The sequence below is a fragment of the Rhinatrema bivittatum genome, chromosome 4 (assembly GCF_901001135.1).
Source record: "Rhinatrema bivittatum chromosome 4, aRhiBiv1.1, whole genome shotgun sequence".
NCBI classification, from domain to species: domain Eukaryota; kingdom Metazoa; phylum Chordata; class Amphibia; order Gymnophiona; family Rhinatrematidae; genus Rhinatrema; species Rhinatrema bivittatum.
Genome location: NC_042618.1, coordinates 286,412,764 through 286,435,925, shown reverse-complemented (window position 1 = coordinate 286,435,925; position 23,162 = coordinate 286,412,764). Strand labels below are relative to the sequence as shown.

General features: G+C 43.4%; 1 protein-coding gene across 1 annotated transcript in view; it reads left to right on the top strand.

Annotated features, from left to right (window-relative positions):
• ITPR2 (inositol 1,4,5-trisphosphate receptor type 2) overlaps positions 1-23,162 on the top strand; it is a 1,380,003-nt gene that overhangs the window by 1,255,664 nt on the left and 101,177 nt on the right. The window contains 2 exon segments of the mRNA XM_029597493.1: positions 3,758-3,882; positions 18,477-18,642. Of these exon segments, the coding sequence (XP_029453353.1) occupies positions 3,758-3,882; positions 18,477-18,642 (291 nt within the window).

The window sequence follows — 23,162 nt, the reverse complement described above, 5'->3', positions numbered from 1 at the left end:
CGTCCGAATTTTAAAAGGCCACTTTTTAAATTTTTTTTTCTTTTATTTGAGATCGCCTGCCTCGGAGGCCTCGCGAGAGGCCTCCGAGGCAATGGAAAAATATCATGAAACATCATCAGTCCTCATAAATCATCAAACAATATAATCAAGAAATATAAATCAATCATAATAAACCATACTAATAAAAAGAATATTGCCAAACAGAGGACAAATAGAATAACACTTAATAATTAACAACTCATATAAAAAGTTTTAAACATTTCCATACAGCAATACAATATTTCAAAATAGCAGTTACATCAAACACCCAATAATTAAAACAAGAAAGGAAAAATCCCCTGCTTTACGTCCCTAAAAACTTTTGATTTCCAGTAACCTTGAGCTTGTGGTGGATTGGTGGGGAGACATATTTTTTTGACATCCTCCCCATCCAAGACAGGTTTCCATTGATACACATCCATGCTGGTTCCCATTCACACACACACCTATCCCTCCTAGACAGGTTCCCATTCACACACACACACACCCATCCCCGCCAGGCTCCATTCGCACACACATACTCACCCCCATCCCAGGCAAGCAGGCTTCCTTTCACACACACACACACACACACAGACACACACTATCCATCCCCTGGATAGGCTCACATTCATTCAAATACATACACACCCATCCCCTCTCCAGACAGGCTTCCATTCACATAAACACACCCATCCCCTCACCAGACAGGCTTCCATTCACACACACACACACTCATCCCCCCCCCAGGCAAGCTCCCATTCACATGCACGCGCACACACACACACACACATACCCATCCCCCCAACCTCTACACAGGTAGGGTCAACGGGTCTCTTATTCCTCTTCTGCTGCTGCCGCCACCACCACCACCCGTGCCTTACTCCTTAGGAGAAGATAAAATTTCTTGCACTGCTGCTGAAGTCTTCCTGCGGCTCCTCTTGCTATTCCAGCTAGCACTGCGAGGGTTTACCACAAGGAAAGCCGGCAGGATCACAAGGAGGAGTCGCAAAATGAGCTCCCTCTTCTTCAGCCAGCATGTGGATCTCTCTCTTTCACTGCTGATAGGATGGGATCCACTAGTGGCAGCACAGGTCTGTCTTCTTCCACCACAAGTGGGATGGAGTCCACCAGGGCCACATGGGCTTCTTGCTGCTCCTATTGGGCCCCGTCTGCCACCCTCGCAGGAATGCCACTCCATGCAATTGCATGGTTTGCACGAAGCCTGTGGCTGTCCGAATATTTATCTCTATATATAGCAGTTTTATTCTGTAGCAGAACAGAGGCAGAAAAATGAAAGCTATTAAAAATGAAAAGTCAAAGCTAGAAATGCACATATAGGAGGGAATTTTCAGAGTTATGTAATGGTCATGTGCATAAAAATAGCATATACGTGTGTAAGTAGTATGTTGTAGCACAAGCAGACAAGATTTTCGCCTTTAAATGCTTTTATTTACAGTGTTAAAACATCAGCATTTCACCATTAATCAAACAAAACAAGACATCTATATTTCAAGAAGCTGCCTTACCCTGCTACTTCACAATTCCCCAAACACAATCTTCAGCCAGCTATTTTCAGGGGCTGCCTATTCCCTCTGAATTCACGTAGCTTCAACTTCACAATCAAGTCAGTAATCTTAAAGGAGCTACCTTCTCCTGGAGTCCCAGGGCCTACTTTCCTCCTCCAGGGCCTCCACTCTTATTGCCAGTATGGGAACCTCCCTGGATCCATAACTTCTTGCTACACTCAGCTTTAAGGTTGACTGGGCCAGATACCTGGAGCAGATCCTTATGGTGATCTGAGGTTCCCTCTATCACATATGTTCATATGTTTTTCATATTTTATAAACTTTAAGAGTGTGCATGTACTAGCAGGATTCCATGTAAATTTTAACAGGGAAAAGAAAGGACTGGTTTCTGAAGTATATGTGCAGGTGGCTATTTTGTTAGAGGTTTGCAAACATACATTGCCAAACTTGTCCAAGCATTTTTACATTAATTGACTCTTGCTATTGAAATCAGACTTGTCTTTTGTCTGCATTTTTGAGTGCATAGCATCTGCACTTTTTGAGTGGGTGAACTGGTGGGAGGTTTAGAGTAAAGTGCTAGAGGGTCTGGGTGAACTGGTGGAGGAACTGGTGATTTCAATTATATGCGCAACTAAGTATTTTCTGAACACTGTGGGGTAGATTTTCAAAGGTTTACGCGCGTAACCCCCGAAAACCTACCCCTGCGTAGGCATAGGCATAGGCTCAGCAGCGCGCGCAAGCCCCGGGACGCGCGTATGTCCTGGGGCTTTCAAAAATGGGCAGGCCGGGGGCATAGCAACGGTCCGGGAGCGTTCCCAAGTCCTCCAGAGGCAGGCGTAACTCGAAGAAATAAGGTAGAGGAGAGATTTAGGTATGGCTAGGGGGTGGATTAGATAGGGGAAGGGAGGAAAGGGAGCTAAAAAAAAGTTCCCTCCAAGGCCGCTGCAACTTCGGAGCGGCCTTGGAGGGAACGGGGAAAGCCATCGGGGCTCCCCTCAGGCTCGGTGCGCGCAAGGTGCACATGTGTGCACCCCCTTGCGCGCGCTGACCCTGTATTTTATAACATGCACGCGGCAGCGTGCGCCTGTTATAAAATTGGTGTACATTTGTGCGCGCCGGGTAGCACGCACAAATGTACCCTGCACACGTAGGAATTAAAATCGGCCCCTGATGTGTATACTTTAAAATATACCTGGTTCTGTGTTTAATTCTGGGTTATTATGTATGAATTGATACAGTTATTTCACATGTAAAATATATATGTATATTTTTAATGGATAAAGTATACATATGTTTCTGCATTACAAATGTACACGACCAGTGAAACATGCATGCATATTTCCAGGGTGAAAATATGTGCTTTTTTTAATCAACATGTTTAACTTTTGCCACACAATTTATAAAATACCAATATAAATCTCCGCAGACCCACTTGCGCACAGATTGTGTACTATAGACAATTTTGAAAGTTGGGCTCCTTGTATCTCTATATGAAGGAAGATAACCTATTGACATTCTTTGTATGTGTATAGGAGATACACCTACTTTCTTGTATCTTATCATAAGTAATGTGTTTGGAATATTGATAGAATCTATGATGTACTCAATTCTAAAAGTGGATATGACGGAAGTTTATAAAATCACAAGTGGCATGGAATAGGTAAATGGAGAAAGGTTTATATACCCTTTCAAATAATACTAAAACAAGGGACATTCCATGAAACTAACATCCAGATTTTAAACAAGTCATAGACAGTATTTTTTCAACTAGCCCACAATCAAGCTGAGGAATCTTTTGCCAGAGGATGTGGTCAAGGCGATTAACATACCAGGGTTTGAAAGAGGTTTGGACAAGCTTCTGCTTGAAAATGATTAGTATCCATAAACAATTAGTAGCCAAGTAAACTTGGTAAAACCATCATTTATCCCTGAGAGTGAGCAATAAGAAATAATTATATTTTTGGGGATCTACCGAATACTTATGATCCGAACTGACCACAGTTGGAAATAGGACACAGGGCTCAATGAACCATGATCTGACCCAGCATGACACATCTTACATTTTTAAGTGGATACTTGTGATAGCACGTGAAACTTGAATGACAAAAGTTGAATTGCTCTAGTTCCTTTTTAATTTGTTGTCATTTAAAAATAGTTCCATGTTGTTCTGCAAATTTTGAAGATTGTTCTTTTTTTTTCTTTGCCTTTAGAAGAGGAGGTGGATGGAATTGAAAGAACTTGTGATACGCTTCTGATGTGTATTGTTACAGTATTAAACCAGGGCCTGAGGAATGGGGGTGGTGTGGGAGATGTTCTTAGAAAACCTTCCAAAGATGTAAGTATATGATTAATACAATTTAAAATAGATATGGCTTGTGATTCCCAGATCTCTGATATAAGTTTGAAAACCAGACATTTATATTTAAGCAACAAGACACAACGGAGAGTGCATTTTTTTTCTACGAATATTTGCAGGCTTTGAATAGAAATACAAAGGGACATGTCCCTAAAGAGCACAAAAAAGAAATGTTATCATGCATAGTAAAATTTCCATTAGCATCCTAGTCACTAAGATAATGAGATGCAGAGCATGCACATATTAAAAAGTACTCTCTAAAGGGAATGCAGATCTTATAACAGATGCACACACTGTATATTTTTATCTCCGATCTAATCAGCCTGTAGTGCAAGGGTTAGTTAGCATGGGGAAGCCTTCCTCTCCCCACCCCAGAAAAATCAAAGTGGCCCTTTTGGAACTCCCAATCCCTCCCTTTCCTCTCCTCCCAATTTCAAAACTGGAACTTCAAGTTCCAACCCCCACCCCACATATCCATCCCATTCTGACTACCAAAACTAATCTCTGGAGCTCCCCTATCCTTTACCCACTCAGTTAAAACAATGGCCCATTGGACCCCCTTTCCCCTGATGGGACATATATAGATGATAGGTAGAGTTCAAATTTGTAACCCAAAGTCACAATACTTTGTCCATTTCTTTAAGAAAAAAAGGCTGTTTATGTAAAAACTGTTCCCATGAACTCCCTTTATTCCAAATGTTCTTACCCATGGAATAAAGAACACAAAGTCAACAGAATGTAAGATACAGGCCAAACAAAATTCAAGAATGAAATCTCAGCATTTTAGATGGTTTTCATAATGTTCATAATGTGTTTTTATTGAATAAACAAAAAATAGTTATTTTTGTGCAGTTCACACTTCTTTGCATTGCAGTATAACAAGGGACAGTGGTTTTATTCTACAGTAAGTAATATAGCAGTGCACAACTGTTTTTCAAGAGCTACAAACAGGTTTTTTTTCAGGATAATCACAATAAGTATTCATGAAATATATGGTATATGAAAAACGTTAATGTGCATAGCTTGGTTTCTCCTTCGACAAGTATCTGGCACACAGGTGGAGTGACATCATCCAATGGCACAAATATGGTTAGCTCTATCAGAGCTTAGCAAAACCACACAGCTGTCACTGAGCAAGCTCCTGCTATTTCTTCTGCTGGCATGAAAGGAAGGGGTTTTTTGCTGTCTCTAAATCTGGAGCTGCTTGCAGTCATTTTTTCCCTTAGAGGCCTTTTCTTTTTTTCTTCTTATAATTCTTTCCATTTCTTCTTGTTATACCAGTCTAGTCCAAACATGTAGGTTTCTGTCTCCCTACCAACAGATGGAGGCAGAACACACTGATTTCTCCAATATCATCTCTGACTCTATGTATAGGTGGTGCAGCACAGCGAAAACTCAGTATTCTCTGCCTCTAGCAGATGGTAGGACTCACTGGTGGTGCAAAAGGGTTACTTGGAAATGCACTGTCCCTATTTCAGGCCATTTGAGCAACCCTGCTAATAGGGGCTCCCAGTCCCAGAAGGGGGATCATCTCCTAAAAAAAAAAAAAAAGGAGGAAACATTTCCTCAGGAGAGATCCTATGAACAACGAGAGAATCCTCCTGATTTCTCCTTCTCCCCTTCCTGTTCCTCACCCATTCTTGTTCATTGGCTGTGAAAAAAAAAGTAGCCCACAGGAAAAGAGCAACAGCAGGACTGTAAGATGAAGGACTTGTTGCGGGTGAGAGATTGTACTGCAGGGTAAGTGACCTCTCTGAGGGTAAGTGATCAAGGGGGATCTTGAAGATTCATTCTACTTCAGAACAGAGCTAGGAGAAGGGTACATTTTTCTGCTATGATGGATAAGTCCAGGAACAGCTGGTGCTGTGGGACTTGCAACTTCAGGAAGTCCACATCTGCTGTAGGACATCTTTATTCTTCCTTGGTCGTGGCAGAGAAAATATCAGGAGAATATTTGTCGGTCTCAAGGGGGCTTTCTGATACAACTTCTGACTTGAGGCACCCTGCAGGCACTGAACTGCTACTGGGACTTGCACAGGTAGAGACTTCTGATGCCACAATTTTGGTGGCAGCATCGGCCATCTTAAGTCATGCTCCCGTGCATGTTTCTGTTTCGCAGCTCTAGCAGGGAGCCTTTGAAATACAAAGTTTTCCAGCACTTCTGCCAGTATGGGTATCCATGTGTCATGCTTGTCCAGGCCTGAACAGTTTGGCTGCAGAATATTCTATGGAGTATTTCAGAGTTTTGCATCTGGCATTCTATGCTCGTCAAAGGCTTGATCAGAAATCTGAATTTTCTACTTTTGCTGCTAAGGTTCTAGTTTCTGCCCCAGCTCTGTGTAAGCACTCTCGGGAGTTGGCAGAGACCTCTTCCCTTGGCCCAGACAAGAGTCAGGAAGATCCTGAGAACCAAGTTGAGTCGATGAGTTGTGCATCTATAGAGGAAGGAGAGGTTGCTTCTGATAGTGAGGATGACGGGGTTATCTTTTTCATAAAGAAGAGATTGTGGCCTTGATTAATCAGGTGGTCTCTTGCCTTTAGAATAGTGGAGAAGTCTCCTATGTGGAATCCTATTATTAAGAGGGTACACAAATCTTCAAAGGCTTTTCCTTTACATTCTGAGCTTGAGGAAATGGTGTTTGCGTAGTAGGGGGACCCCCGAGTCTGACCTCAAATGTGTGATGAATCTACTGAAGCTTTATCCTCTCCCTCCAGAGGCAGCTAAGAGTTTGTTTCAGGTGTCTGGTGAATCCTCTGTTTCCCAGCTGTCACTAGGCACCCTACAATCCAAGTGGAGGTTAGTACTCTCAAGGACACTCAGAATCAGAAGATAGAGAATCGCTTGTTTACTTCCGCAGCTCTGGCAGTTCAAATTTCTGTTTGTGATAGTTTTGTGGTTAGGGCGCTCTTGTATTGGATACAACAGGAAAGTGAGGAGGCAACTAAGATGGGGTCCACTGCTGTTTTTATGGTGGATGCTTTATATGATTTCCTCTTTTTTTCTTCCTGTTCAATAGTTTTGGCTGTAGTGCTCAAAAGTCTTCTTTGCCTTCATAACTGGTCTGCAAATATTTAGTCAAAGTCTAGGTTGGGGACGCTACCTTGCAAGGGAAGATTATTATATGGAGAAGATCTAGAGCAACTGGTCAAGAATCTGAGAGATCCAAAGCCTCAGAGGCTCCCTATAGATGTCTCGCTCCTTCTATCAGTCTTCTAGAGGCTGTGGCCAGTTCTGTGACTCAAAGTGGCATAGTCCAGGTAATCAGTCACTGTATTCTTTCCAAGGTTCTCAGGTTTCAAGAGGCAAGGGTCAGTTCTTTCAATGTTTCTGAAAGCCCAAGTCTGACTTGGCTGCCACCTGAGGAAGTGGTTGGGCTTCTCAATGTATTTTGGCAGGTCTACTCTCTGGTCCTGCCTGTGGGCAGTCACCTTCAATATATCAAGTTACTACCCTTAACAAAAACGTGGGGGTAGCCTGCATAGAGCAGCAGTTACTACCTTGGGAAGCTTGCTGGGCAGACTAGATGGACCATTTTGGTCTTTTTCTTCCGTCATTACTATGTTACTATCAGAAGTGGACCCACATAACCTCATATCAATGAGTGCTGGAGCTGATTCAGGTCAGTTATGCCTTGGAGCTCTGGGCTCCAATTCCTGATGTTTTTATGATTTCTACCTGCACTTCAGCTGTCAAGCAAAAAGTGGTAATTGATACCTTATTGCTGCTCCAGCTGTTAAAAGCTGTGATTCTAGTTCCCTTAGTGGAAAGAGGTCATGGCATTTACTCCAACTACTTCATGGTTCCCAAGAAAGACATCTTACAGGCCCACCCTGGATCTCAAAGGGGTGAGCATTAACCTCAATTTTTCTCAATTCTTAATGGAGACGCTTCATTCAGTGCTCATGGTAGGTCACAAGGGCAAGTATTTGTCTTCCCTGTATCTTTCAGAAGCCTATTTTCATATTCCCTTAAGTCTAAAGAATCAGGGTATTTCCATTTTTGCATTCTTTAGGAGCATTGAAACATACATAACATAGAAACATAGAAATGATGGCAGAAAAAGACCAATCGGCCCATCCAGTCTGCCCAGCAAGCTCCCACACTTATTTTCCCATATGTATCTGTTTCACCAACCACCAATTTCAGGACCCTTGTTGGTAATTGTTTGATACAAGTTTCCTGCCATCCCTTGCCATTGATGCAGAGAGTAATGTTGGAGTTGCATCAAAGGTGAGCAAAAGGCTTAATGGTTAAGGGTAGTAACCGCCGCATCTAGCAAGCTACCCCGATGCTTGTTTACCCAGACTGCACAGATCATTGCCTTGTTGGATGTTGTCTGAATGTAAATACAATTTTCCAATTTCCCCCTGCCGTTGAAGCAGAGAGCAATGCTATATATGCATTCAAAATGATGTATCAGGCTTAAATGGTTTAGGGTAGTAACCGCCGTAATAAACAAGCCACCCCCACGCTTATTTGTTTATCCAGATTGTGAAGTTCAGTCCTTGTTGGTTGTTGTCTAAATGCAAATCCTCTTTTCCACATTTCCCCTTGCCGTTGAAGCAGAGAGCAATGTTGGAGTTGCATTAACCTTGCGAAGGCTTATTTTCATTTTCAGTTTCAAACTCTTCTGTTTGGGTTAGCCATAGATCCACGAGTCTTCACCAAGGTCATGGTGGTAGTAGCAGTCTTTACGAGAAAAGAGGGGATCAGACTTGATCCCTATCTGGATGATTGTTTATTCATGGCCACTTTGTTTCAAGAAGGTATTTGTACTGCCAACAGAGCGGTCCAAGTTTTAGAAAGCTTGGGCTGGGTAGTCAGTTTTGTAAAGAGCAATCTAGTACCGTCTCAATTGGAGTACCTTTGGGCTCACTTTGATACCAAGAAGGGCTAGGTTTATCTGACAATGACTAGAGTGAACAAGCTGATTTGTCAAATGCACAGGTTTCTTGCCCTTCTAGCATCAAGAGCTTGGGGTATCTTCAACTCTTGGATTCCATAACAACAGCTTTGGATTTGGTTTTCTGGGCCAACTTCATATGAGACCTCTCCAGCATTTTCTTCTGTTTTGTTAGTTGCAGTGTCACATTCACATTTAAAATAAATAAATAAATCAGCCTTTTAATTTAAATTAAGAAATTCCCCACACCTTATCAAGATTTTTATCATTCCCATGTAGGTCACTACCAGATATGGAGTGAATACACTAACACATTTAAAGGACCCTAATCATATGCAATCCTACACCCAGAGCAACCTAAAACTTAACTAGGAACTGAAACAAATTTAAGATGAAGGCAGCAGTCCAGCAGCAAGAGAGGGGGGGGGGGGGAGAATTCCAATCTTTTGCATCAAGTGTCACATGTATGATTTTTTACATGCTGGTGAGAAGTTGTATGTGTGCATCCAATGCAAAGAGCTCATGTCTTTCAGAGCCTAGAGTGGCTAACCTGGAGGAGCTGAGGCAGTCATAGAGGTATATAGATAAGACCTTCAGGGACATAGTAGCCAAGTCCCAACTCCAGTCTGGCATCCCTGGTGCTGCCTTGGAGGAGGAAGGTCTCATGATCAGAGAGCATCAACCTGGTATAGCAGGAAATGGTCCTGTAGCAAGGACATAATCTCCAACTGGTCATCATCCTCTCGCACCAAGGAAGTATCTCCCATGGCTTCTGCCAAGGAGGGAAGGGTTAGGTCAGCCATCATAGTTGGTGATTCGATTATTAGCAATGTAGATAGCTGAGTGGCTGGTGGGCGTGAGAATCACCTGGTAACATGCCTACCTGGTGTGAAGGTAGCAGACCTCATGCGCCACCTAGATAGGATTTTAGACAGTGCTGGCGAGGAGCCAGCTGTCGTGATGCACGTGGGCATCAACAACATAGGAAAATGTGGGAGGGAGGTTCTGGAAGTCAAATTTAGACTCTTAGGTAGAAAGCTGAAATCCAGAACCACCAGGGTAGCATTCTCTGAAATGCTTCCTGTTACACGGCAGGGCCCCAGAGGCCGGTAGAGCTCCAGAGTCTCAATGCATGGATAAGACGATGGTGCAGGGAAGAGGGATGCAGTTTTGTAAGGAACTGGGGGAACCTTTTGGGGAAGGAGGAGTCTTTTTCGAAGAGATGGGCGCCACCTTAACCAGGGTGGAACCAGGCTGCTGGCGCTAACCTTTAAAAAGGAGATAGAGCAGCTTCTAAACTAGAACAAAGGAGAAAGCCAACAGTCGCTCAGCAGCACATGGTTCTGATGGAGGTATCTACAAAGAATATTAATGAAGCATTAGAGTTAGGGCATCCCAACAGAGAGGTTCCAATAAGAAAAGTATTCCAAGTGCCTATAAGTAAAACTCACCTGAGCTAAAAGATTCCAATGTATCCCTGTCAACTGAAAAGCAGAATGTAAATACAAACAAAAAATTCACTTTGAAATGTTTATATGCTAATGCCAGAAGTCTAAGAAGTAAGATGGGAGAATTAGAGTGTATAGCAGTGAATGATGACATTGACTTAATTGGCATCTCAGAGACATGGTGGAAAGAGGATAACCATGGGATAGTGCTATTCTGGGGTACAAATTATATTGCAGTATCAGAGAGGAGCATCTTGGTGGCAGGGTGGCGCTTTATGTCCGGGATGGCATATAGTCCAACAGGATAAAGATCCTGTATGAAACTAAATGTACAACCAAATCTTTATTTGTAGTAATCACTTGTGTGTTGGGGAAGATAATAGTGATAGGAGTATACTACCATCCTCCTGGTCAAAATGATGAGACGGACAGTGAAATGCTAAGAGAAATTAGGGAAGCTAACCAAACTGGTAGTGCAGTAATAATGAGAGATTTCAGTTACCCCAATATTAACTGGGTAAGTGAAACAACAGGGCATGCTAGAGAGATAAAATTCCTGGATGGAATAAAAGACAGTTTTATGAAGCAATTGGTTCAGGAACCAACAAGAGAGGGAGCAATTTTAGATCTAATTCTCAGTGGAGCATAATGGTGGTGGGGCCGCTTGACAATAGTGATCATAATATGATCAAATTTGAATTAATGACTGGAAGAGGGACAGTATGTAAATCCATGGCTCTAGTGCTAAACTTTGAAAAGAGGATCTTTGTTAAAATGAGAAAAATATAAAAAAGCTGAAAGGTGTAGCTACAAAGGTAAAAAGTGTGCAACAGGTGTGGACTATGAAAAAATACCATCCTAGAAGCACAGACCAGATATATTCCATGCATTAAGAAAGGTGGAAGAAAGGCAGAATGATTACTGGCATGGTTAAAAGGTGAGGTGAAAGAGGCTATTTTAGCCAAAAAAATCTTCATTCAAAAATCTTCATTCAAAAATTGGAAGACAGATCCATCAGAAGAAAATAGGATAAAGCATAAGCATTGACAAGTTAAAGCTAAGACATTGTTAAGACAGGCTAAGAGAAAATTTGAAAAGAAGTTGGCATAGAGGCAACTCTCAATAAAAGCCTTTTAAAAATATGTCCGAAGCAGAAAGTCTGCAAGGGAGTCTGTTAGACTTTTGGATGATCAAGGGTGGCACTTAGAGAAGGCCAGGTGGAAAGATTAAACGATTTCTTTGAATCTGTGTTTACTGAAGAGGATATTGGAAAGATACCCATTCCAGAGAAGGTTTTCATGGGTGATGATTCAGATCAACTGAACCAAATCACAGTGAACCTGGAAGATGTGGAAGGCCTGATTGACAAACTGAAGAGTAGTAAATCACCTGGACCAGATGGGTATATATCCCAGGGTTCTGAAAGAACAAAAAAAATGAAATTTTAGACCTATTAGTAAAAATGTGTAACCTATCATTAAAATCATCCGATGTACCTGAAGATTGGAAGATGACCAATATAACCCTATATTTAAAAAGATATCCAGGGGTGATCCGGGAAACTATAGACCAGTGAGCCTGACTTCAGTACCAAAATAAATTGTGGAAACTGTTAAAAGAATAAAATCACAAAACATTTAGCTAGACATGGTTTGATAGGACATAGCCAGCATGGATTTACCCAAGGGAAGTCTTGCCTCCCAAATCTCCTACATTTTTTTGAAGGGGTGAATAAACATGTAGGCAAAGGTGAACTGGTAGATATGCCATATTTGGATTTTCAGAAGGTATTGGGCAAAGTGTCACATGAGAGGCTTCTAAGAAAACTAAAAAGTCATGGGTTAAGAGGTAATGTCCTTTTGTGGATTGCAAGTTGGTTAACAGACAGGAAACAGTAAGATTAAATGGTCCGTTTTCACAATGGAAAAAGGTAAACAATGGAGTTCCTCAGGGACATGTGCTTTTTAATATATTTATAAATGATCTGTAAAGGGGTTCAATGAGTGATCAAATTTGCGGATGACACAAAATTATGCAGAGTAGTTAAATTTCAAGTGCATTGTGATGAATTGCAGGAAGACCTTGCAAGAATGGAAGATTAGGCTTTCAAATGGCAGATTAAATTTAACATGGACAAGTGCAAAGTGATGCATATAGGGAAAAAATAACCCTTGCCGTATTTACACAATGTTAGGTTCTATCTTAGGAGTTACCACCCAGGAAAGAGATCTAGGCGTTATAGTGGAAAATACATTGAAATCGTCAGCCCAGTGTGCTGTGGCGATCAAAAAAGCAGACTATTAGGAATTATTAAGAAGGGAATGGAAAGTAAAATGGAGGATGTCATAATGCCTCTGTATTGCTCCATAGTGAGACTGCACCTTGAATGCTGTGTGCAGTTCTGGTAACCACATCTCGAAAAGGATAAAGCTGAACTGGAGAAAGTGCAGAGAAGGGCAACCACAATGATAAGGGACATGGAATGGCTACCCTTTCAGGAAAGGCTAAAGAAGTTAGGGCTCTTCAGTTTGGAGGAGAGACGACTGAGTGGAGGGTATGATAGGAGTCTACAAAATCATGAAAGGACTTGAACAAGTTAATGTAAATCAGTTATTTACTCTCAGATAATAGAAGGACCGGGGGCACTCCATGAAGTTAGGAAGTAGCTCATTTAAAACAAATTTTAAAAAAATCTTTTTCACTCAGCACATAGTAAAGCTCTGGAATTCATTGCCAGAGGATGTGGTTACAGCAGTTAGTGTAACTGGGTTTAAAAAAGGTTTGTATAAGTTCCTAGAGGATAAATCCATAAACTGCTATGATGGTAATTAATAAGCAATAGTAGCTTGTGATCTGAGTAATGTTTGGGTACTTGTCAGGTACTTGTGACTAGGATTGGCCGCTGTTGGAAACAGGATACTGGGCTTGATGGACCCTTGGTCTGGTCCAGTATGGCATATCTTATGTTCTTATGTTATGTTCTTGCTCCAATCCCAGAACTATGATTTCCGTCTACCCTTGCTAGCAGTGGTGAAGTGGAGCCTCGCGTTGTGGACAGTTCCTCAACATCTTCTATGAGGTATAAGTCTGGTGTCTCTGTTTGCATTTGGACTACAATGGATGTAAGCATGTCTGGCTGGGGGGCTCATTGCCTGGGGGGCTCATTGCTGGGGGGCTCATTGTGTTACTGAGGTTCCTCTTCAGAGGAAGCAACTTGGTCCATCAACAAGTTGGAAACCAAGGCCATATGGTTGGCTGTTCTTCACTTCCTCTCTTGATATGCGGGAAAGCTGTCTGGGTGCTGATAGACAATGCCACAGTAGTGGCATATGTGAACAGAAAGGGCAACACCAGGAATCAGGGAGTCAGAGGAGATGAATCCTCTTGTGATGAGTGGCATGAGAGTGCTGTGGCATAGTTGTTGGACTCTTCTAGGCGAACGTATGAGGCTTACACCAACAGCTGGAAAATGCACCCTGGTATAGAGCAGACTGGAGCTTCACCTATGCCAGCCACTTCCCCTGCTTTTGGATTCTGGCGGGTGGCAGGAGTTAGGCAGTAGAATGAGCAAGAGTCCAAAGCATGTCGGGGTCAGGATAGGCAGAAGACTGGAGAGATTGAGAACAGGCGGTCAAGGCAGGCAGCAAACAAGTGTAGTCAGTTCCAATGCAAGAGGTCAGATCCAAGAGGTAGGCAAGTGTAATCATGTCCAATCTGAGAGGTCAGATCCAGGAGATCAAGCAAAGGACAGACAAGGACACCAGAAGACACTGGATGAGGCAGACCGGGCAAGGCAAGGCTGGAGTACAGGAACACAAAATCAATCAGGAACTCTGAAACAAACAGGACTGCAGGAGCAGCATGCATTACTACTAAGCAGGAGATCCATTGATGAGGCGAGGTAATGCTGCAGGCCTTCTACTTAAATATCCCAGTCATGCTGATGTCATCAGGAGGTGCAACTCCGTGTTTCTCACCATGGGGCCTATATTTTGTGTGCTCATGCGCGCGCGCATGCACCTAAAGGGAGGCAGCAGCCCAACAGGGAATGTCAGTGGCTGTCTGCAGCATTCAGCAATGGCAGCATTCTGCTGCTACAGGAGGCCACTGGCAGCGTCAGGCAGCAATTGGGGTGAGTGCGGCAGCTCTCAGGCAGTCCTTTGAGCTGCCAAACATTATACTTCTTTTACCCTGGGCAGAAGAGAAACTGCAGCTCATATCAACAGCTCACATTACAGTAGAGGAAAATGTGCAAGCATACTTCCTAAGCAGGAGTTTTCTGGGAGCTCAGTCAAGATGCCTTTCAGTGCATGATTTTCAGGTGAAGTTTGCCTCACATAGATTTGATGGCAACTGGCAAGATCACCAAGGTTCTGCAGTTCTTCAGTCATCACAGGGAGATAGGCTCCTGTGGGATAGATGCATTGGTTCATGTTTGGCTGAAAGGAGAGCTCTTCTTTGTGTTCCTTTTTTGGCCTCTGATTGGCATTAATAATTAATATTAATAATTAATAGTTTGTGTATTGTAGAATTTTCAGTACCTTATCATAAGGATACTGGTTTCTCGCTGTGCTGCACCATCCATAATCTATCAGGCTTGGTAGTGTGTCCGTCAGTGCTCGCGCATGTTCCCCAGCCCGCCGATAGATGGCGCAGGTGGCTCCCTGGCCGCCTTGGTGGCTCAAACATGTCGTACAGCGGCCATGTGACAACACCAGCTACAACAGGTATGAAGGACAGCAGCCATCGCGGGACAGGCAGAATATAGCAGAGGAGACCGTGGCATGCCGCGAAAGCAGCGAAAAGGTGAGAGAAAATGTGTATGTGAGAGAGGGGGGTTGACAGATAGCATGGTTGGTGAGAGGAGGGGTGGGGAGGGTGTGAGAGAGCATGGGAGGTAAGAGAGGGTAGATGGGGGGATGCTTGAGTATGGGTTTCAGAGAGAGCAAGCCTATATGAGGGGAGGGGTATGCCGGTGAGAGAGAATGTGTGTGTGAGAGGAGAAGGGGTGTGGGGGAGTGCGAGAGACAGCTTGGTTGGTAAGAGGGGGAGTGGGCGGGATGCTTGAGTGTGGGTTTCAGAGAGGGAGCCTATATGAGGGGATGTGTGTGTGTCTGCCAGAGAGTGAGGGAGCCTGTATAAGGGTGTGTGTATGTGGAAGGGACACTCTTACAGTGAATTTCTAGGGAAATTCTGCTCAAAACAAGAGTAGATGTGCCAATAAAAAGGCTCGCCGCCTGGGCGTAGAACGGGTAGAGTTGCTAGTTTATACATACTGCTAGTGATGTCACTGGAGAAATCAGTGTGCTGTGGTGTAGCAGGACTAATAGAAAGAAAATTAAGATGTAAAAATTTCTCCGTTATTTTTGTTCTCGAGTCTCCTTAAAAAACAAAAATAATAATAAAGTAAATTGTTTTCTTCAAAAGTGAGTTCTTTTCAGGATGTCAGACAACAATCTGGGGTTCAAAAGATGTCCCTATTGCTTTTCTTAGATGTCTTTCTTGGATCAGCATGACTGATGTTTCTAGTATCTCAGTCCTTCCTGTGACATTCTAGACTGTGTGACCTGTGTATGCATGTCATCAAGGGCATTCAGGTTGGGAGCTTCTACTCTGAAGGATTTATTTATTAAAATCTTCTTCTACCTCAATAGTTAAAGTGAAGCATTCTTTAGCACAGAGGCCATCTCCTAGATCAGAAAAGATACAGTCCTCTCATGATTGGTGCAATGAATCTGAAAAGTCTTGGAACAGAAAAGTCAGTGATGTAAAGTCTAGCACTGAAGTGTGTATGCACTTCATCAGTGGTCTCTTCTCTAAGGCAGAGACAATTCCCTTTAGTGCAATATCTCTTTAGCACCAAATACTTATTCGTACTATGCACAAGCAAAGCCATGGTACCATCTTCTGCACAAGACCTTCTTAGTGCAGAGAATCTATTTTGGCACAGAAAAATCAAAACAGGATCAAAGTTCTCCAATCTCAATTTTGGTTCCTGAGTTGGACGGCTCTTCCACTGTTCTTCCTACAACTGACTAACATTTCATGGAAGAACAGTGGAAGATGTAGCTTGAATTTGTTAAAAAATGATTTCATTGATATGCCGTCACTTCCTCCACCCTTCGAGCAAATGCCTCCCATTTTAGTCAGCTATTCCATATTTACAGACTAGAGAAAACATATCACAGTCTTAAGTCTCATGACTCACCCTCATCTCATGAGAAGACAACAACAGAGAAACCTCCTATAATACTGTGTCATTGACAGGAAAGCCCTGAATCTTATTAAATCATACAAAACTCAGCAAGACTCCTTAACAGCACTCCCACGCGCAATCACATCTCCCCTATACTCATATCTCTTCATTGGCTCCCCATCCCCTACCAAATACAATATAAGCTTGCAATGATCATCCACTCCTCAATCCATAACTTAAACTGCCCATGGGTCTCCTCAACAATAAAAATCTATGCCCCCTCACGACAACTCAGATCGTCCAACCAAATGCTACTAGTTTCTCCATCTACGAAGCTCACCCATGTCGAGGAAACCAGAGAACGTGAATTCTTCTCTGCCGGACCACTCCTGTGGAACAGCCTGCCAAAGACAATAAGATGTCTCCAAGAAAAATCCTTCTTCAAAAAAGCCCTAAAAACTTTCCTCTTTAAGACAGCATTCCCCAACCTAGATGACAACAGACTACCCTCAACTCATCCTCCTTCAGTTGATGCTACCTAGTCTTCTATGCCCCTCTCCTCTGACCCCCTAGCACAATCAAACTCACTCCCTTGGTGCTTATATGCTCTCCCCCCCCCACCTAAGATTTTGTATTGCCCTTCCCCTTCTCTTTTTATATGAATATGTGTTACATTATACCCTGCTTTGAACATCTAAATGTTCTATATTGTACCCCACTCTTAACGTAGGAAGGGCAGGTAATAAGCGCTTTTAAATAAATACATCTTATATTTCTCCACTGTACCACTGAGATAATGAAAACTGTACTGGTCTTCCATCAGATCCCTCTCCAAAACTTCCTAGGAGTATGTCTCCTAAGGATATGGCATATCCTGCTTTTGTCCAAAAGATGGCCAAGGAGATTCCTTTCCTCCTGTTCTAAGAAGTGGCATCCATAGAAGACACATTTGGTTTATTAAAGTTTCTTGATCCTCCAAAACAAGTTGTCGCAGTGCCAATACATAGACTACAACAAGAACTTCAGACAAAGATGTGGATATCAAGTTAAGGTTCAGTCTTGACCAGACTACCTTACCAATCAGTAGTGGCAGAATCAGCTTTAAAAAAAAAAATCTAAAACTCATTCTAATACCCCTTTGGGGAAAGACTCTGCCTTATTGGATACCACAATAAAAAATATTTTCTAGTCAGCTATGTTAAGTTCTAGAACAGCTGTGCATCAGTTATATATGGTGCAGTACATGTATTCTTGCTTACAGAAATGATAAGATATGGCTAAAGCAAATTTCAGAATTTCATATTGGCCCTCTATACAGCTGAAGAATGTAGTAAGCACCTCGGAGGGAACGGAGGATGGCTGTGCAGCTCAGCATGCGCAGGCTGCCGATTTTGCGCAGCCTTGCGCGCACCGACCCTGTATTTTATAACATGCGCGCGGCAGCGCACGCATGTTATAAAATCAGGAGTAGATTTGTTCGCGCTGGGTTGCGCGAACAAATCTACTCCCGCGCACATCTTTTAAAATCTACCCCCTATTGCATTAGGGGATGGATTAGTGCATTTAACCCGCGTCAAGAGTGCGGGTTATACAGTGCGCGCAGCTGAGCGCACTGTATTGCATCAGCCCCAGAGAAAGCAAAGTTGCTCACCTATTACTGGTATTCTCCATAGACAGCAGGACAAATAAAGCACACAATCACACTCTTCTCCCTTTAGAGTTGAAAGGCAGCTTTCTGAAAAGACTGAGGAGGATCACTCAGTGTTGGTTGAGCAGGAATATCTGCATATGCTCACAAAGACCTTCTTTGTCTGTCTAAGCTCTGAGAATGCTATCCGTCTCGGTGCCATTGGATAACATCACCACACTTGTGTGCTGATTTGTTCTGCTGTGTAAAAAGCAGAACTTTTTGCAGCCCTTCAAGACTGGACGTATGCACTCCTGAGCTAATGTTATCAGAACTCATATTTTAAATAGCCTAATTTGGCTTTAGTGATATTAATTAAGACATGGTCCTTGTTTCAGGAGCCTTTGTTTGCTGCCAGAGTGGTTTATGATCTTCTATTCTTTTTCATCGTTATTATCATTGTTCTGAATTTGATCTTTGGAGTCATCATTGACACGTTTGCTGACCTCAGAAGTGAAAAACAGAAGAAAGAGGAAGTGTTAAAGACAACCTGTTTTATCTGTGGTAGGAAAGCATTGTACAAAGAATTATTTTAATAGGCTCTGGATAGAATAAGTAGAAAATGTCTTTATCCAGATTACTATGCAAGAAATGTTAGTTCATTTGTTTGTGTACATATATATATTGGAGACTGTTTCAACGGTTAAAAAAAAATCCCTAGATTATTTTTTTTTTGTTTATCTTCATTATCAGATACATTTTCTATAGGATGCCCAACTGGCAGCATATGTGCATATTTTCAGCCAACACAAAATCAAATAATTTTCCAAAACAAGGTACCTACATGGAATAAATAAAGGGGATCTCTAAGGAAGTATAATACTAAATTAATTGGACAAATGGGTAGACTTGATGGGCTATACGATCTTTTTCTGCCATCATGTTTCTACGTTTGAAGATTGATTTGTGTAGCTAAAAGTTCATGTGGACCCTTACATTATGTTAAAATGATATAACGTATGCATATTAACAACATATCACTTGACAGTGTCTAATATACACTTAGGGGTAGATTTTCAAAGGGTTGCGCGCGTAAAATACGTACGCAACCCCCGAAAACCTACCCCTGCCTCCCCCTACGCACGCCAAGCCTAAGCCCCAGGACGCGCGTAAGTCCCGGGGCTTCAAATAAGGGGCTGTCCGGGGGCGTGACGGTGGACTGGGGGTGTGTCCGGGGGCGTGACAGCGGTCCGTGGGTGGGGCTGGAGGTGTGCCAGAGGCAGGCGTAACTCCACGAAATAAGGTGGGGGGGGGATTTAGTTAGGGCTGGGGGTGGGTTAGATAGGGGAAGGGAGGGAAAGGTGAGGGGAGCAAAAAACAAGTTCCCTCCAAGGCCACTCCGATTTTGGAGCGGCCTCGGAGGGAACAGAGGCAGGCTGCTCAGCTTGGTGCACCCCCCATGCGCGCTGACCCTGGATTTTATAACATGCACCCCCCATGCGCGCTGACTCTGGATTTTATAACATGCGCGCGGCAGCGCGCACATGTTATAAAATCGGGCATAGATTTGTTCGCACCGGGTTTGCACGAACAAATCTGCGCCCTCGCGTAAGTTTAAAGATTTGCCCCATAGGGAACGATTTTAAAAAGACTGCACACACGTCCATGCACGGGCAGTTCCTGGGCCGCGCACGTGGACGCACTGATTTTATAACATACGTGCGCCAGCATGTTACAAAATCTATTGGCTGTGCGCACATGTTCAGGTGACGTGCGCTGGGGGGCGAATTTTCAAATATTATACGCAGCTACACAATCGGGCCTCTCCCAGTTCCCTCCCAGTCTATTACAATTTATGAGCGGACTGGGAGGGAACATCCCTACACCCCCCCGTCTAACGTTCCTTCCCTTTCCCCTCTCCTCCTCGATCCCTAACCGCTACCTAGCTACCCAAATACATTTTTATCTTACCACTTACTGCTCCTCTGGAGCAGAAGTAGTTTCCACACTGGCAACCGGCCAGCATGTGCTTCCCCGGAACAGTGACTAATGGCTGCTGTCCCGACTGGCCTCTGTCCCGCCATGCCCAGACCACACCCCCGGCCTGCCACATTTTCAGGGCCCGGCACTTGTGCTCATACCAGGGTTTACACATATGGCCAGGTCCGTTATAGAATGGACACCTCACGAGCAAGGCCCAGCCACATGCATAAACCCCGGTTTTTACATGCGTAGGCCTTTGAAAATTTGGCCGATATCTTTTTAAAATTAAAATTAACATTACCTGTATGTGTACAGCTTCCAATTACACCTCACAAATGCCTCTTGGAACATCTGTCTTCTAAAGGGCCACAAGTATGTGAGTTATGAAAGTATGAAGAGCCACTACAAGGGTATTGGGGACTGTTTGTGAACCTTGAAGCCTTGCAGCTTCCCTCTACCTCTGTGCTCCCCCACATCCCCCTAAGGCTGTCTCCACACACAATTAAGACTTATTCATTTAAAAGATCAGATTTTACATGAAAAAGGACATTCAAAGTACAGTCTTCTGAGGTAAAAATAGTATTTTATTTATTTAAAATGTCTATGCCACATTATCCAAGCTCCTAAGTGATTTACATCAAACCCTTCTTAGAAACAAAAAGACAAACAAAATCACAAATCACAACAACACATTTATTATATTTGAATGCACTACTCTGGTGCTAAAAAAAAATCCTGTAAAAAAGATACTTGGAAACCATATGGTTTTAGGTCTGTTGTAACTACACAGTAATTAATTGAGGGTGTATTGAACACAACTACTTGTGATGCATATATACTAAAATTATAAGTGGTATAAATAAATAAATTTCAGTGAAGAAAAAAATATTTATTATATTTTTTATCAATATATTTCACATAGTCTCCCATATAGAGAAGGAGAGAGGGAGGAAGGATGGTAAGACACACATTATAATGCAGATGATGACTCTTGGTGACCGTTAGCCAATCATTGTATCTCCATGCACCTGCCCTCCATCATTTGTATTTGAATTATGAATTGAAATATTTACCCTATTTATTTTTAATATTTAATGTACCCATAGACACTATTATCTCCTTATCATTAACATTTTTCACTCAATTATATAATCTTAGATTTGCCTGTCCAGTAATTTTAGATGATCCCAACAGATGGTCTTTGTTTTTCGTAAGGCTTCTTCAGGGGCTATTGTCCTTATGATCATAACCAATATATACCTTAGTTATGTCCTCAGGGAGTAGGATTAGCAGTAAAGAGTATTTTTTTGAAATTAAATTCTACCAGTAGTAATACTTATCTCAATTCCTTGATCTCTTCTCTTTTATCTGAAATCCTTATCTCAAACTTCCCATCATAGACTCACTGCAACACAAAAACTACAATAGTTAAAGAACCATTAGCATATATAGTATGTACCAACCCATACTCTGCAAGATCAAATCATATCAAACTTATTATGCTAAAACATTGGCATGTGTTACATGGTCATAATGTTTTTAAGGATCCCCTGATTTTTTTCTGTGAGGAGCTCAAGTAACCTACGGGACCAACCTTTACATTCAGTATTGAGGTTCTTTCCACAGGAGCCTGATGAGATGGATCATAAAGTATGTGAGGGTTGTTCTTCAGGCCCACAAGTATTAAGATGGATGGTTTTCAGTACCCGCAACTTTAGAAACCATATATGATTCCAGGCAGTTTTAACTGCAATTCTTCACAAGTAGTTTGTCATTGTCTGCCCATGTGGCTTAATACATGTTGCGCTGGAGGTGGACACTTGGGCCAAGGTGGGGTTGACGCTACTCATAGGAGGGATCCTATGATCCCCACCATCGGCAGGCAGAGAGGGCTGACGGATGGAGGCTGGCTGGCACTTCACCAATATCAGCCCTCGTTCCCTGCGGGTTGAGCCTTTGGGTGCCGGGGCCAGCTGGACTTAGGTGGCCTCTGTCAGTGGTTGTTGATGGGTGGATCGAAGTTAGCCCAGAGGCAGCAACCAGTGTAGGTAACAGCTGCACTGGATGAGGCGGAGTCCTGGAAACCCGGGCGCCAATAGGAACACAGTCTGACAGAGGGCGCCTGAGCAAGAGCAGGCCGAAGCCTGAAAGAGCCACTTCCACAACAAAGGCTGAAGAGGTGTCTCTAAGCAAGCTGGGTTCAGGACTGCCGGCAGGCTGGAAGTTGTGGCAAGCAAGGCTGAGGTCTGAATGAGGAGAGAGTCAAAGGATGGTCAACCGAAGCAGAAGTCCAGGGCTGGAGAAAAGCAATGGCGTGGTAAGGCGATACAGAGGTCTGGGACTTGGAGAGAGGCAACGGAGTAGTCAGGCAATGCAGAGGCCCGGGGTTGGAGAGAGGCAATGGAGTAGTCAGGCAATTCAGAGGTCAAACCAGGTTAGCAATCCGAAGGAGAGATGAAGGAACAGGAACTCAGGAACAAGGAAACAGGAACGAAGGCGATCAGGAACCAGGAACAGAGGAAGCAACGAGCACTCGACTAGCGAAGGGTCCTGTTGCAAAGGCAATTTGAGAGAGCAGAGCCCGGCCTTATATACCAGAGCTTAGCTGATGTCATCATGCGGGGCCGCGGCAAGGTTCCCACCGCGGGCCCTATTAAAGGATCAGCTGTGCGCATGCCTAGGGAGGGGCACTGCATTGGTCGGGACAGCGTCTCTCCGCGGGTCATGCAGAGAGGCCTGACGCGGAACATCAGGAACTATAGCAGAACCGGAGGCCCTAGGGGCGGCCCGAGGACAGAGCTGGTGGCCAACAGCCACCAGAGACGGGGGACCAGGTTCTGGATCACTTTGAGAGAGGTGAGGGGGCCGAGCCATGGGACTGCTGCGGCCGGTGCGCATAACAGTACCCCCCCCCCCCCTACGCCTCTGCTTGGAGGTCTGGGTTTGCACGGATGGGCACGATGAAACTGCCGGAGGAGTTTCTTATCCAGGATGTTACAGGCTGGCTCCCACGAATTTTCTTCAGGGCCTTAACCCTCCCAGGAAAGGAGGTATTCCCACCGGCGGCCCCTACGGCGGACATCAAGGACTTCGTGGACCTT